The sequence below is a fragment of the Lepidochelys kempii genome, chromosome 14, assembly GCF_965140265.1.
Source record: "Lepidochelys kempii isolate rLepKem1 chromosome 14, rLepKem1.hap2, whole genome shotgun sequence".
NCBI lineage: Eukaryota > Metazoa > Chordata > Testudines > Cheloniidae > Lepidochelys > Lepidochelys kempii.
The window spans coordinates 16,465,076-16,481,970 of record NC_133269.1 but is presented as its reverse complement, the minus strand read 5'-3'; the positions used below and the strand labels follow the sequence as shown (position 1 = coordinate 16,481,970).

General features: G+C 43.4%; 1 protein-coding gene across 5 annotated transcripts in view; it reads left to right on the top strand.

The window, feature by feature from the left end:
- PRPSAP1 (phosphoribosyl pyrophosphate synthetase associated protein 1) overlaps nt 1–16,895 on the top strand; it is a 42,148-nt gene that overhangs the window by 2,346 nt on the left and 22,907 nt on the right. For 4 of the 5 annotated variants that reach the window (XM_073310952.1, XM_073310951.1, XM_073310950.1 and 1 more), the window contains 2 exons: nt 10,643–10,695; nt 13,002–13,068. In XM_073310952.1, the coding sequence (XP_073167053.1) occupies nt 10,643–10,695; nt 13,002–13,068 (120 nt within the window). Of the gene's footprint in view, nt 1–1,322; nt 1,431–10,642; nt 10,696–13,001; nt 13,069–16,895 lie in introns of all 5 variants that reach the window. The other variant, XM_073310953.1, reaches the window with a different exon arrangement.

The window sequence follows — 16,895 nt, the reverse complement described above, 5'->3', positions numbered from 1 at the left end:
TAAAGAGTGGGCATTTGTTTATAGTTGAGCAGGGTGCAGCTGTCATCATCAAATCGGTTTTGATCTCTTCCCCACTTACTCTTAGGTTCCATTCCACAATTTATAACAAACTCAAAATTGTATGGTGGGACCCAGTGCTTGTTTTTTCAGTAATAGTGTCTTCACTAATGCACAGAGGCAGCTGGTACACCAATACTTATCTCTAGGGGATATATAACACAGAGATATTGGCAAATGAAGGCGTGCTGTGAACTTGGAGTACTGACAGACATGGTAGTGGCTAGTTGAATGGCTTGTCTAGCTTGTTAAATAAACCTTGTACTGTACTTAACACAAAAAATCTCCTTTAAACTGAACGTATGGTGTGTTTGGGGTCAATGATCTTGGGTGTTCCAGGGGTGGGTGGAGATGTTGGCTTGTGTATATTTATGGGTGGAGTGCATCTTTTAAAAAGAAAAAGGTGAAATGCTTAATTTTCTCTCCACAAAGCTGTTTCTAATATTCTCAAGCATGTAGCTATACAATTCTGAGTATAAAGGTTTTGAATACTTTTTATCCTTACAAACTTTATTTTAGTGCAACGAATCGATCATGCTTTTACCAATGCCTATTCTCTTATCTTAAAAATCTCTCTCTTGAACATGGTATTCTGCAACAGCTCCTGAAGGGTGAGGAAGCAGCTTCCAAAGTCTTCAGTATTTGAATAGTAAGCAGCTGACTTGCTTCACCAGGTCTTTGGGCTTTCTTTTTTCTTTTAACAACTGAACTTTCACTGAAAGATGTAGTGGGGGATAATATAGGACCTTTCACCTTTGCAGGATTATGGCTTCCAAAGGTCAGGAAGCATAACTGTGTATGTAGCACACACTTACCAAGTTCACTTTCATCGGCTTTCTTATCTTATTTGATCAGGCAGAGATGGATGTGAGGATTTAAAGATGTCTGGAACTTCATCCTTGGATATAGGAACATAGCTGCCCCCCGAGACTATATAACCATAATCCACTGGATGGCTTCCAGTGACATTTTGAATAAAAGCCCCCTCCTTTTGTGCCTCAGCCTAACTGTATTAAATCACAGAGGTTGAGCTGTTGGTGGTATGAAGTCAATATTCTTATATGCATTCATTGTTTAAAGTGACAATCCCAAAACATATAGGTAACCCTAGGAGGAAATAGGCTCAGAGTAGTTAGAGATGGCAAAGATCTGCTGGAGTTAAGTAATAATTTTCAAAGGCAATTTCCAAGTATTCTGTACTGACTTCCCCCAATAGGTCGTGGGACCACTTCAGTATACTTGTAACATTTACCTTGTTTTTTCAGGTTCAAAAGATGCATTGCTGCTGGCTTTTCACTCACTGTGATATCCCAGCAGGCAGTCTGCTGGGAATGTCAGTCACCTTTGAATAGGGTTGGAGCAGGCTTATAAGGGTGAGTTTGTCATCTAATATTGTGTGTTTTCTTTAAAGTTTTTTTTTTGTGTGTGTGTGGCCCTTTAGAATAAGATCTAAAAGAACTTTAAAACAACACGCAATATTAGGAAAGAGTGACTTAACTGTACTCCCCATATGCAAGCTCTGTCACTCTTCATTTGTGCAGAGAATGAGCCCAGCAGAATTGATTATCATGCTGGATTATCACACTAAGTGGGAGCCAGCAATTAAAATTGGACTTGGGGGGAGGGGGAGGTAGATGGTCTGGGAAGTGTGTGGAGTCTGCATATTGCAACCGGTAAAATCAGGAGGTAAGTGAACTTTGGAAATGTGGTGAAATATCCCTTGAATCTATTCAGGGCATTCAGTACCTAATCTACAAATTAAGATGTATTTAACCTGCAAATATTCACCTTAGGATCTATGTTTTAACTCTTCCACTAAGAGTAGTGGAAGTACATGAGTAGTCCCACTTTATATTCTCCTGCAGTTTAGAAAATGTGAGGAATATTTCAAAAGATTAAATGTTAAGCATCTGGCTATTTCTCTCAAGAATGAAACTCTCAAGGTTCAAATACCCACTTTATGCACTCCTAGCAAGTTTAGAGTTTTAAGATCCTCCGCTACTGACACCTACATTGCTAATGTATGATGGGTGAGTAAATGACAGATTTAGCTTTAACTTTGAATTTCCATAACTTTTGATTGGCTTATGTTTGACAGTGCTGGAGCTAAGCATATGCTGTATCATGAATGACTTAATATCTTGCAAAACTTCCTTTTTAAACAACACAGACACTTCAGTTACATAGCACAACTCTGCCCTCCCTTCCCTCCCCAAGCTATCCCATAGACTCTCCTGCATCTCAGATAAACTTGTGGGTTTTTTTTTTACTGTTGGGTTTGTTGTTGTTGTTTTTTTTTTAATCCCTTTCCCTTACTGATGTCACATTGTTGCTAGGAGGATCTGTGTAGCCTGATTATAAGCCTCCTTTGGAAAATACCAATTTTTGTAAGACAGACGGTTCCTTGACCATTGCAGCTCTAGTGGGCACTGCATTCAGATGTAGTAACATCTGCTCTGCGAACAAAACAGTTTAAATATAGGAGCAGCACAGATGCACTTGGATCTCGTTCTCTGATTGCAGAATGTATTTCATACAGAGGATACAAATGCTATGTACCACTCACCACGCTTAGCTGAGAGGAGGAGTTGAAGTCTACTAATGCCTACCAAATGCATGAGAATGCCAGTGTGTTCTGGAACATGGTACTACTATTAACCTTGTGCATACTGCAGGAGGGTGTGTGTGTGTAATATAAAATATATAAGCATTCATTTGGCTCGAAGTATGGAAAATAATGGGGATCTAAAGATGGAAAGAAAATTGTGAGCATAAACAGAATGGACTAATAAGGATAGGATTAAAAATGGGCGTTCTGATCTTTGTGTGATCATAATGAGCCCTGTACACCACTCCTTTAAACCAGAGAAGTGCTCCTAGCTCATGAGAAACTCTCTTTAGCTGAAGAAGGAGGCAGTACTATTGGGTTCCTGGAAAAAGCTGTGTCCAGCCCTCCTTGCAGGGATCTCTTGGAGAAGACCAAAGCAAAAGAGTGGATGATGTGAGGGAATCGGAGTACAGACCCACAGGGCTGCTAGTTTCATGCTCCCTGGCCTCTGTGTGCCGCCTGTCTTTATATGTCCCAGAGTGGAAGGAGTAGGGAACAGCACGCACTCTCCTTCATGCTAAAACATGAAGACTCACTGCAGGACAGTACCAAATCTTGAAGAATAAAACTGCATTGGAGCCCTGGACAAAAGGAGGTAAACTCATAACTGAAGGATGGCAGGTGGTGTCAGGAAAGAATATAAAATGAGTGCAGCATTGTTTTTTGCTGGAATGTTGTCACTGCACAGCCTGGAGTATAGGATTTTGAGGCACCTTGAGAGGGAGTTTCTGGGTGACTTGGGTGGAGTTAGTAGTTTTACCAAACAGGAATTTATTTTGGATAATGTCTCTCTGCTTGCTTTCTCTCTCACATTAGAGGAGATTCACTCATAAGTAATAGACTGGAAAAGGTAAGGGAGTATCTGCATAACATATGCTAATGGTTCAACTGTTTGATTATCATCCTGACTAGAACGAATGATGCCCGCAAGGCTTCATACTGAGAGGTGCTGAGCACCTGCAGCTTCTGATATTTGAGTGGAAGTTGCAGGTGCTTAGCTTCTTTCAAGTCTGCAGTTATGTATAGAGCCCTGTGGAGATACAAAAATTTGGATCCACACCAGCACCCTCTAGAGCAGCAGTTCTCAAACTGTGGGTTGGGACCCTGTTTTAATGGGGTCATCGGGGCTGGCATTAGACTTGCTGGGTCCTGGGGCTGAAGCCCAAGCCCCACTGCCTGGGGTGGAAGGGCTCACGTTATAGGCCCCCTGCCCGGGGCTGAAACCCTTGGGCTTTGGCCCCGGGGCGGTGGGGCTTGGGTGGGCTCAGACTTCGGTCCCTCCTCCTGGGGTCGTGCAGTAATTTTTGTTGTCAGATGTGTGTCACGGTGCAATGAAGTTTGAGAACTGCTGCTCTAGAGGGCATGCTCAACAGGGCATCAGTAGTTTCAGGGGCTCCATGGGCCCTGTGGGGCAGAAACCTGGAGCCCTGGTGTAGGGGTGGGGCTGGAGCCCTACGGGAGGACCCCCTGAAATGACCCCAATTAAGACCTGCTGTGCTAGAGCTGTGCATGGATTAAAAAATATTGGATTGGATCTGCAAAGATGGTAAACAATACAGCTGCATCCATGGATATAAAGCAGATATCTGTGAATTTGCTAGGCTCTAGTTATGTGAGGGGGGAAAAGCCAGGTTTGTATCCTTGATAATAGGCCTTACTCAGATATGTGAGCTGCTCACATGAAACCTAATCTCTGTGTGTATAGTAGGAAAAGTATCTACTGTTTGTCCTTCCCCTTTCACCCATTCAAAATCAAGAGAAATCAGACAACTTGTTGCAGGGTTGCTGTTGCACTAGGAAGAATGGCTGACTGTAGAGTGTATTTAAAAGTTTTACAGGAGGCAGCTCATGCCCAGGCTATGGTTTCTTTGCCCTTGCTATCGTGGTCGTAGGGCACAGTCACTCCTATTCAGTCAGCCCAAGCATGGTCTACAACCCATAGTGTAGCACTCCAGGCAATTTTGAACAAACTGTTGCCTTTTTTGGTGTCTCACTGAGTAGAGGCTAATGAAGAAGTGGTGTCACCAGAAGGTCAATGCCAGGATGAAATTATATCCTGGTTGGGAGGTTTCAACTGCAAATATAAACAGCATTTTCTGTTTAATTTCAGTGTTAAATCCTGATTTTTCATTGAGGCTTGAATGTAAATTATGTTGAGATAATTTTGCATGTGCATTTGGTATCTGGCATAGAGTGGAGGAAGCAAATGTAGTAGGTATAATCTTCACCATGCTAACTCATCTGTGAAGAGTCTTTGTACACCTAATTATAAAAAATGAAGAAAACTCCCAATTATAACCTGTTGCTAGTGGTAAGAACCTGTATTGTTTTGCCTGGTCATATAGATGAAGTACCATCAAGCCAAGGCTATATTTTCTTGTCTCAGTCGTTACTGTTTTATCGGGCACAATTGTGCAGGGTGCTTCACAGAAGACAGCTACAACCTCTGCCTGAAAGAGTTTAAAATCTGAATTGTAAGTAAGACTGTACGAAATGTGTGGAGAGGAGTCCACCATGCTGTTAGTTTAAAATATCTTCAGTACACTCTAGAAAGAAAGGGAAATTTGTACTCTGCAGTGCTGCAGAATTCATCCCGTGCTGCAGAGTTGTTCTCCAGAATCTCAGCTCTCACTTTAAAAACAAAACAAAAAACCCTCAAATGTGAACCTAGCATAAACCAATGTGATGGTGTCTGCCTGAGTTTGGAGAAGTCCTGAAACAGCTGAGAGGTGTGAACTGCCACATTCTATCTCAGTCAGGGCTCCATGGACTCCATGATACTCTGGTTGTGCAATTCGACATTTTCCTACAATTCCACAAAGATCAGTGTCTTCGTTGCAGAATTTGCCATTTTGCTGTAACCAGGCATCTAACATCTTGTTTTGTGTGTCTGCCCTTCTGGGATCTGCTCTCCATCTTCCAGCACAAGGGGGAATTAACTGGATTACTGCATGCTCCCTGCACTGTTCCATGGAGCGAGGCAGCAGAGGTTCACCTTGTAGCCAAGAACTGGGGAGCCAAAATTGTAGGCTGATGAGTTGAATTGCTTGGAGAAATGTGCAGCAGCCAAGGCAGGGACCCGGGGAGGTGAGCTGCTGATGCTGGCTACAAGATTCTTGCTTCCCTGACGCATCTTGGGAGGGAGGTTGTGCGACGAGTAACCTGGACAACACTGGGGGAGCTGATGCCTGGAAAATGGGCCAGGCCACCTGCACAGCATAGCAAAGAAACCCATTCTTAAAAATAATAACATCATCAATGAATATTTTCAATTCTGAGCCGTTGAGGATGAGAATGGAGGGTATTCCAGAGTATTGGAATAAATTCACATTGCTACTAAAAGTAGGGGTTGTTGTCACAAAGTTGTAGATGGGGGATTTGGTACCGTCTTGTCATGGAGTTAACAGGGCCTTGACTGTAGCATTTACACTGCAATTAAACACCATGGCTGTCCTCTGTCAGCTGGCTTGGGCTATGGGGGCTGTAAAATTGAGGTGTAGATGTTCAGGCTCATGCTGGAGCCTGTGCTTTGGGACCTCAACAACCCTGCATCTCCAAGTGCCTTTCCCCCTTATGACTGGAGGGGTGTTAATGAGCTACTTCACCTTGAATGGTCCCTTGAAATGTATTATCTACTTATGCTAAACAATCTGTTCTACTTTGTATTTAGCTGTGACACTGAGTATGTTTCCCAGGCCTGAAGAAGAGCTCTGTATAAGCTCAGAAACTTGTCTATCTCACCGACACAAGTTGGTCCAGTAAAAGATATTACCTCACCCACCTTGTCTTTCTAACTATAAGTTTATTCCGTAAGGCCATATTCTACCCTGGACCTTTGTGCAAACCTCCTGTTGACATAAATGATAGTAAGTAATTCTGTGGAATTCAGTCTTCTCCAGAGGGAATCTGACATCGCCCTTGCCCCGCCTCTGCCTTTAAGGGGTAAACAAGCAACTGATAGAACCCTGATCTAGTCAAGGCTGTTATCAGCATCCTTTTAGGACAGAGCTGAAAACTGAGGTTTTAACTACACAAGTGTGCACAAACTGATTTTAGTAAATCAGTGTAACTCCTTTGTGTAGAAACACTTAAACCAATTTAGAGTACTTTATATCAACTCGGTTTAAGTAATAAAGGCCTGAATCTGCCTGAACTGCCTAGATTTTATGAAACCATTGGCTGGTGGGCTCTGTACACAATCACTGCAGATCAGGTGTCTGTCTACTGAGAAAAAGCTGTACAAATAATAATCCATGTATAAAAAAAGGTAACTTGAAATGCAACTCTTGCTTTCTCCAGTGTTTTTGAGCAGTCAGTGCTTTAGGGCAGGGATCAGCAACCTTTGGCCCACGGCCCACAAGGGTAAGCCCCCGGCGAGCTGGGCCAGTTTGTTTACCTGCCGCATCCGCAGGTTTGGCCGATTGCAGCTCCCACTGGCTGTGGTTCTTCGCTCCAGGCCAATGGGGGCTGTGGGAAGTGGCGCAGCCCGAGGGGTGTTCTGGCTGCCGCTTCCCACAGTCCCCGATGGCCTGGGACAGCGAACTGTGGCCAGTGGGAGCCATGATCGGCCGGACGTGGCAGGTAGACAAACCGGCCCAGCCTGCTGGGGGCTTACCCTGGCAGGCTGCGAGCCAAAGTTTGCCGATCCCTGCTTTGGGGTTTGTGGGCTGATGACAGTATCCACAAGTGTGTTCTCAATACTTTTACTTGTCCTGTTATCTAAACCCGAGCTGCGCCAATTCAGTTACACTGAAAGTTGACTCTATGGCCTTCACTTGTTCAGAGAAGTAACTTGCCTTCTTTTAGCCTCTTATTTCAGCAGCACAGAACCTAGCTTGCATCGTCTACTCTATTATTAATTCTGAAGCATCAGGCTCTTGTTTCCTGCTCTGCGTAACTGGGTTCTTGCCAGTGCAATCTCTCAAAGCATTGCAGACCTTCTCTTTATTTATCTTACACTATGCAGTGTTGAATCTGCCACTTTCCAAATGGCATTTTGCTAAGATCTTTCCAGCTAAAGTATTTTAAAGGCTTCCCGTAAGCTTAGATTGCTCACTGTCCTTAGATCAGTGGTTGGCTACAGGTGTCTGGGTGACAGTCTCTTTTAGCAGAACACCTTTTCCAAATGGAGAAAGCAGAATAAATTGCCTGCTTGTGAAGTTGGAATTTATGTATCTCCAAAAAATGGTTAAGAATTTCTGTGTGCTCATGGAGGAAAGAGCTTGCATTTTTAGGCATCTTTTTTTTCCAATGCTTTGTGTTTGTTTTTGGTTTTTTTGTTCTCTAGATTTTGAGCTGAATCTCTCAGTAGCAGGCCAAACTTCCATGGTTTTACGTTTCTGGCTTTGTGGTCAGGAGGGCTGCAGAATCCCATCAGGCTACAAAATGGAAGCTAATGCTCTTCAGGCCTTTCAACTGAAGGACTTGCATTTGCTGTGACAGCCTGACAGCGATCCGTTCAGGTTTATCAGAGCTTGGCTGTGCATAGCAAGCTGCCGGCTTTCATTTGAAGCAGTGATACTTAGAAGGGAGCTACCTTGTTATTGGGTGACAGACTTTGCTAGGTGACTGTAGGCTGCTGTGTCCCTTCCACTAGGAGTCGGGTCCTATGTCTTGTCTGCCTGCACTCTTAAGCAGTTAGCATACCCCACTGGATAGGACAAGGAACTGGGATTAATCTCTGGATTCTATTCCTGGTTCTGCTTCTGACTAGTACTAAGAGTGCCATGGGAAAGTTACTTAAACTCTCTGCCTCAGTTTCCCAATCTGTAAAATAGAGATAAGGGATATCTTCTTTGTAAAGTACTTCAATATGCATGGTTGAAAAGCAATGTAATAGCAATACGTGTGGACCCTCGGCAGTAATAAAAAGTGGAGACATTCACCTTCCTTTTCTACCCTTTAATAATACTACAGACTGATAGTACCACCTAGTGTCCTTCAAATGAGATAGTAAACAGAACTCCCTTGTGCCCAATGCAGGTGGCAGTTTAAAATCCAAATAACAGCCACAGAGTAGGTGAAAACCACAGTATCCTAGCCACCAGCTCCTTTTCAGTACATTTCTGGCTATATGTGACCTTTTGCAGACTAAGCCATTTTTAGACACTTGAGCCACCTTATAAATGAATGTCTGCACCATCACTGCACTTAGCTGTGTAGGATGAGGTGGTGGTTAATTATGGTATCTTTTCTAGCTGTAGGTCAGTTGCAATAAAAATTGTGGCTAGAACAGGCTTGTAACACAAGGTGAGGATAATTATATGTTCTCAAAAATAAGCTTTATTTTGAGGTTTGTTTCCTAACTGAAATATTTATGCATGTGCCTACGTTCTTTGTATTTATATAAGGATCCATGAAACTAACAGGAAAACCCATGTGTTAAAAGAATGTATTTACTAGACTCAAAACTACAACTGGTAATTCAGTGAATAATCCTTTTAATTGAAAAGGCTATGAATATTCGGGGCTCAATCTAACTACCCTGTGACTCAGCTGAGATGAAACACACACTTGTGCAGAATAGAGCATCTACATGTCATTGAGATCTTAGCTGAACATTCTAGATGAATTACATCTGTAATCAGATATCTTTTAAACAAATTATCTTTTAGTATAGTTAAATTTTAAATACAGCAAATTAATTTGGAAATATGTTAAATACACACACACAATGTAATGAAACCTACTTCATAAAACAGTGGAGTCCTTTAAGGGTATGTCTACACTGCAGTAAAAACTTGCCACACAGCAGCTGCTGGTTTGGGTTAGCTGTCTGGGGTGTGAGGCTGTAAAATTGCAGTATAGACACTTGATTTTTGGCTGGAGACCAGGCTCTAAGGCACTGACGGGGAGAGTGCCAGGGCCTGGGCTCTAGCCCAAGCCCAAACATCTACACTCCAGTTTTGTGGCCCCACAGCCTGAGCCAGCTGGCCCAGGCCAACCGCAGGTCTTTTACTGCAGTGTCAACATACCCCAAGAGGCTTGTTAAAAGGATCTTTATTATATAACAGTAGGTAGAATTCTAACAGTTATGCTTTGTATTCTGTGTATCTGTACATAAAAAATAGATGCCTTTAATTGACTACTTCTTCTTGCTAATGGACGGTTTTAGTTTTATGTATTTCTGACATCAGAAAAATGTAAAAAGTAATCTGAAAAATCAAAAAACTTGATTTGAAAATGAAACCAATCCAGACAGGTGAGTGGGACCCTAGAAGGATGGCAAGGGAAGATGAGAGACGCTGGGTCAGTGGGGTGAATTTTTAAAAGTGTGTTAATGTGTTGCGAAGAAGCACATAAACTCAATGTACAGTTCTATTCTGAGATTCAAATCTCCTAACTCTGGGTTTTTTCATAGACCCCAGTGTGGGTATTGATCTTATGTGCAGTTGGGGCAGGTATAGTAGGTCAGTAATAAGGAATGTGTACAAAACTCTTGCAGTCATTTGGGTTCTATCCCATTTTATTTTAAAATATGTATTTTCTGGCTGAGAGTACACTTTATTCTATACCATTGGAGATATAGCATCTGATCTGAAAAGACTGACTATTCTTGGTATATCATTAATCTGCAGCCAAACAGTCTGCCCCAGTACTGCTTCTGCCTCCTACCACACTGTATAATATTAAAGTAAACAAGTTACTTGGCAGGGGAATGATGGTAGCATTCTTGAAGAGACTAGATAATTTGTATAGCCTTTTTTAATACTTTCACAAGTAAAGAGCTTTGAGTCACACTTAATACACTTGGCTTTTAAAATGAATGTCTTAATTTGAACATTGCAGCTTGCATTTTTGTACTAAATTCTCCATTTGGTAATTTGATAAATGATTTACACATGCTGTAATTTTTATTTGACACTGTATAAGGCGAAGCTTCATATGGTGAGCCATTTAATGCCTCAGAACACCAGTGCTTTAGAAAACAAACCAATTTAATCTATTTTTAACCCTCTCCTCCCCCCTTTTTATCAGGCGTCTTGGTGTTGAGTTGGGAAAATCTGCGGTGTACCAGGAAACCAATGGAGGTGAGTCAGTGTTACTGTGCTTGCAAGCCTGTCTCACTATTACATTTAGAAATCTGCTGACCAAACTTGTGTAATAAGGGACTAGGTAACAGAGAAATATTATAGGGAAAAGGATGATCGTGTGTTTTTAAGTCAGGAGATCATTCCTGTTCCTGCCTCTGCTAAACTTCCTGTATGACCTTAGGCAAGTCATTAAATTGGTCCGTGCCTCAGTTTCCCCATCTATACAAGACTGGATGATCTCTCTACCAGCGCTGTCATCTCAGTCTAGAGAATGCAAATTCAAAGAGTTACTCAAAGAGGGCCCTAGAAGTTGCATAAGAATGGCCATTCTGGGTGAGACCGATGATCCATTTAGCCCAGTATCCTGTCTTCCCACAGTGGCCAATGCCAGGTGCTTCAGAGGGAATGAACAGAACAGGTAATCGTTAAGTGGTCCATCCCCTGTCACCCATTCCCAGCTTCTGGCAAGTAGAGGCTAGGCATTAGGAACACTTCAGAGCATGGTTTTGCATTCCTGCCCATCCTGGCTAATAGACCTTGCTGGACCTGTCCTCTGTGAATTATCTAGTTCTTCTTTGAACCATGTTCAACTTTATCTCTTATTTAAATGTATTTGAGCACCTGTCTTCAGATATCTGAGTGCTTTGTTGAAACAAATGTGTGTGTTGGCTGAAAACAGCCCAATGGCCTAGCTGTAATTTCAGTTCTCCACTGCCATTTGTACAGAGGAGTAAGTAGTAACAGGAGGAATGACTGAAGTGGAAGTCTATACAATGAATTTCAAAACAGGCAAGGGACTCTGATGGACAGTTACAAAAAAGGATCCCATCTGAAAATTACTTGTCTGTTAGGGAGCCTGGCCCAAACCAGATTGAAATGGAGCAAGGACCACCCAGCAGACCTCAGTTGCCTTGTGGTACATAGAATGATATACAGTGTTATAGCTACCTCCAGTCCTAGGACAATTAAATGTTTTATATGTCAGCAATAAGACCTTGCCGCCTGTCTGTTGGCTTGCTTATTTGCCACAACAGTGAAGAATGTTCAGCCAGTTTTGCATTGAAACGCCCCAAGAAGAGGTTATCACTGGGTGCTGATTCAGTCCTGAGCAGTCAAAATATGGATATTTTAAGCTATTGGGATTTTAGTTGCTGCCCTTATACAGTTATAGAGCATCATCCGGAACACCTTGTGCTTTCAGGTTTTGCTCTTCAATCTGTGCAGTCTGCCATTCTAACTTATGGAGACTGATTGAGTCTTTCTGCATGAGTCTTGGCTCATGCTCGCTGTCTTTTGAGTTTACTGTGATATAACCTTTTAAATCGGGACATTTGCTTCAGGGTACAGATCCATCCTTCATCACTGCACTGCAAATCATTAATCTCTTTGAGCTAAATCCCTTTAAGTTATCACAATTGCCCAAATAATTGGACTTTGAATTTCACAACCTGCTGAATCTGCCCCATCTTTCTCTCCCCTTCCCACCAACTTAGCCTCTTATTTTATCATGAATGTATGGAAACGGAATGCTTGAAAAGTCTTCATACCCTAGTAGTATTGTTCTGGCTTGAAGAGCTGGTTCACTAGTTGGCTTATTGTAACTTGAAACTTGAGTGGCGAGGGAGAAATGGTTTAAGTGGAGACTCTGATTTCTGACCTGAAACTCTCTCTCTCCAATTGGGGGAGAGTGTCTGCTTGCTTCAAAAGCAAAACAAAAGATACATTCTGACTTTGAATTCTGCACTGCATGCTATTGTTTACTAGCCTGTAAGCACAGAGCTGATCTCGCCCTAAGATATAGAAGGGCTTATTCCCCGTTCATAAAATGCTGTAGACTGTTACATGTTTGATATTTCTTTGTTCACTGAGTGTGGTGTTGACAGCGATCATCAGCAAGAGAAAGGAAATAGAAAACCTCCTTACAGATTTATGCTGCTTTGGAGGTGAAACAACCTGTAGGAGTTGAGTAGTTCTCTGCCTGCCTCCCCCCACTCCCATGTAAAGTTATTGCAGTTCAGTCTAATTCTCCGTCTATTTTTACATCCCATTGTAACTACAAATATCTCATTGCTACATCATGCAAACTCCTTGGTTCCCAAGAGCAGCCTTCTGGAAAATCCAGCCGACTCACTTGTTTATGATATGTAAATTTTCTCTGGGTAGATTGAGTGGGTTTTAAAACTCCATTGCTTTATCTGGCCCTTATTCCTGACCTGCTGGAAAAAGGTGCGATTAATGTGCTCCGTTATCTGCTTCATTCCCAAGCAGCAGCTTAGGGCTGACTATTTTTCTGTCATCTTCAGAAACAAGAGTTGAAATAAAAGAATCTGTCCGGGGCCAAGATATCTTCATTATACAGACAATACCCAGGTAGGTACTTTCTGGCTTAATTTAAATCTGTGATCATGAGGATCCCGTCCACTGGAGTGTGCTTTGAATTTCCAGCTTAGCAGATTTGTTCTGAGGTTTTGTATCTACTTGCCACCATAATCGTGTGTTTTTTACCAGTGCTGCTGCCTTGATGTCCATTGCTGTTGGGAGGGTGGTGTTTTGCTGTCAAAATTCCCAGTGGATCGCACCACAATCAGCTGAGAAGCTTTTAATTGGATAGGCTAAGTGTGCCACTTCAGGCAACAACAAATAAAACTGATGGCTGTGAATGAAAACTTCTCTGTTCTGTGCTATGTAGTCCCTACAGACTCTATTGCTCAGTGATTTTGATTGGAACTTCCATTTCAGGATGTGTAATTTCCTCTGCCTTCCAATTACCAAGCAGCAGAGCTAGCAACGAAAGGGGCTGTTGCTTTCGTTACAAGTAGAATTACTCTTTCCTTTCCTTTGATTGTAATGATATGAAACTGAATTCATGTTGAAGCTCTGACTGCTTCCTGTGCTTCCACGCCACTGTACCATTCCATTCTGGCTCTTAGGTAGACCTTAGGGTAGCGGTGGCAAACTATGGCCAGGGGGCTGCATCCAGCCCTTCAGACGTTTTAATCCGGCCCTGGAGCTCCTGCCAGGGAGTGGGGTCCAGGGCTTGCCCCTGCTCTGCACGGCTCCCAGAAGCAGCAGTATGTCCCCGCTCTGGCTCCTACATGTAGGGGCAGCCAGGGGGCTCCGCACAGCAGCCCCTGCAGCTCCCATTGGCAGAGCCGCCTGGCTGCGCCTCCACGTAGGAGCCGGAGCCAGAACATGCCGCTGTTTCCTGGAGCTGCTTGAGGTAAGTGCTGCCTGGAGCCTGCGCCCCTTACCCCCTCCAGTGCCCCACCCTCTGTCCCAGCCCTGATCCCCCTCCTGCCCTCCGAACCCCTCAGTCTCACCCTTCTGCACCCCAGAGCCCGCACCACCAGCCGGAGCCCCTACCCCCCGACCCACACCCCTGCCACAGTCTGGAGCTCCCTCCTGCACACTGAACTCCTCATTTCTGGCCTCACCCCAGAGCCCGCACCCCCAGCTGGAGCCCTCAACCCCTCCCGCACCCCAACCCCCAATTTCGTGAGCATTTATGGCCTGCCATACAATTTCCATACCCAGATGTGGCCCTTGGGCCAAAAGTTTGCCCACCCCTGCCTTGGGGCATGCCTCCTCAGGTCAGTCTACTTGTTCTCTAGGTTGGGCTGTACTGGCTTTGGGTTAGGAGGGCAAAGAAATACTGAAAGTCATGATGGGCTTAGAAAACCATCCGCTACCCTGAGAATCTTGCTTGATTCTGGTAGAATAGGTGGATAGATGAAGTGTCAGCGAAGGCAAAGAGCTGAGTTTGAAAGTGGGCACTCATTGCTGGTTTCTTGCCAAATGATTAATGCAGTCAGTGAAAATCAGTGCTGGAGTATTAAAAACAAGTAGTTGCAGCTAGGTCTCATACTAATCTTTAAAGATGCAAAATTACCAGAGGTGAATATTGCATTGTTATTGGCTAGCAAAGTGAGAAAACTCATGTGCTTTCAGGGCTTTTCCCCAAGTTGCACATTCTGTTATTGCTCTGCTCACCAGCACTTAAGAACAAATTGATGGTGGAACATCTTGTGAGCAGAAGCCTTTTCCAGTCTTCTCTGCAAACACAGTCCATGTACTAAACAAGTCCAAACTCATCCCCTTCCTAAGGCTTGGCTTCATTAATAAAAATATCAATGACAATATAAGATCAGCTTGAATCTTTTTCCCAGGATTGGCTGCTCTGAGGGGTCCTTTCTCAAAACTATTCAGCCTATACCTTAGATAGTCTATTCCCAGAAAAACTATTCTCACATCACATACATACAGGTGAAGAAATGTCTCCTCTCCGATTGATTGATCAGACCCCCTGTTTTTCCCCAGCAGGATCAAAACCTGCTAATAGAATGGGGGTGTTCGGGCAAACACTGCTGATTATGTAAATCTGAGACAGATGAGGGATTTTAGTCAGGGAAATGATAAATCAAAATTTGAGTAGGCAGTAAATTTAGGAGAAAACACGAATGTCTCACTAATTGCTGTCAAGTTGTTCAGAATTTTGCCCTTCCCCAGACCTGACTTGATCATTCCTGTCTAAAAAATCTCTGCTCTTTTATCTTTGAATGAGTGTTGAAAGGGCTTGGCCTCCAAATGAGCAGCCACTGTGATGCAGACAAGGTTCTTTATTCTTCAGCTTCATGTGTGCTTCACTGCATTGCTTAGAGAGGACAAGCTGAAGGTTGTCTCCATTCTGCAGTAGATTTTAAGTCGGCCAACTGGAGTGTGAGGAGAGGAAGTGAATGGATTATTGTTTTGCAACTTCCCATCTTGACAGACTCTTCAGCAGCACAAAACTTGATATTAAAATATTGTTCAACTACTATGGAATCATGCTGTAAGCAGTAAAGATGGAAGAGTTGATAATAAATTGAGATACCAGAAGTGAAGGTAGTGGGGTGTGAATGGAATGAGCTCCCTGGCTCCAAGAATGTTGTTAAATGTTGCATAGTAGAATCTCTCTTCTGTTGAGCCAGTTGTTTAGCCATGTCACTGGGTGCTCTGATCCTCCGCCTCCTGGCTGCATCTGGGGATTAGCTCTGCCAGGCCAACATCCCTTCCTGCAGCTGCACTCTGTCACTCTGTGTTTTGTGCTTTCGGGACACAACTTGTCCTGCTTCGTGGCTTGACTCGCTGGCCAGGTCCCTGTAGTTTTCCCTTCCAGGGCAGGCTGCGTTCTCAAAGTCTCTTGAGACCCACTGTCCCAGACAGTCTTCCCTTTCACTGCCCCATAATGGTGCCACTTCCCCAGTGTCTGGCAGAGGAAGCCAGGCCTGCCAACTACACTGGGTTCCACCCTAGAGACTCTGCACAGACCTTGACTACTTGTTGTTGTAATCTTAAGCCTTGCTGCTGTATCTCTGGGCTGCTTCCTACCTTGCCTTCTTTCACCCTGAGTGTGACTGCACCCTCTCTGCAGCCCCCTTTTACTCTCAGCTATTGGGCTTTATACAGGCCCTCTTGTTCCTGTGCAGCTGAAGGTGCTCTTTATTGCTCCCTGGCTCTTCCTCCAGGAGCAGCCTGTGCAGTTAGTTGGCCCACCTTAACCCCATCAGGCCTTGTGTGGGATGGACACCCCAACACAAACTGCTAGAATAAATAACTTTGTGAATTTCGCAAGGAAAGGTTGGAAAATCGCAAAGGCTCCAGACTGCAGGAATAATGGTGCAAGATAAAATACACTGTAAACAGGGAAACTGTTTAGATATAGAGAAGCCATTCAGGAGCAGGTATGTAGGCTAAGGTCTAAGAGCTGAGTGCATAAATATGATTCAGGGTGATAATCAAACAATCCAGGGGTAATACAGTTTGTTGAACAACTTTGGTGTAGGCCCTTAGGGAACGAATAGTTGTGCAGTACTTCTTCCGGAAAGGAGGGATGACATAGACATAAGGAGGCAAAGGTGACAAGCCATGTAAATAAGTTTATTGCTTTTGTGCAATCTACTAAATTATGTACTCCCCACAGTGGTTTTTCTTCTCCTTCCTCAGTTCTGTGATGTTTGTCATATATGGGTTGGTTTCCTGAAAAGGAGAACCTAGCCACTGTCATGGAAGCCTTCAAAATTACTGGTACTCAGCCCTCATCTGTGTGTGTGTTTGTTTGTTTTTCCAGTGATGTAAAAGTATAATTCAGGAGAAGGTGGAATAAAACAAAGTTCCAAAGTGACCTTTAAACATTTTTTTTTTTAAGCCAAAAATGTAAC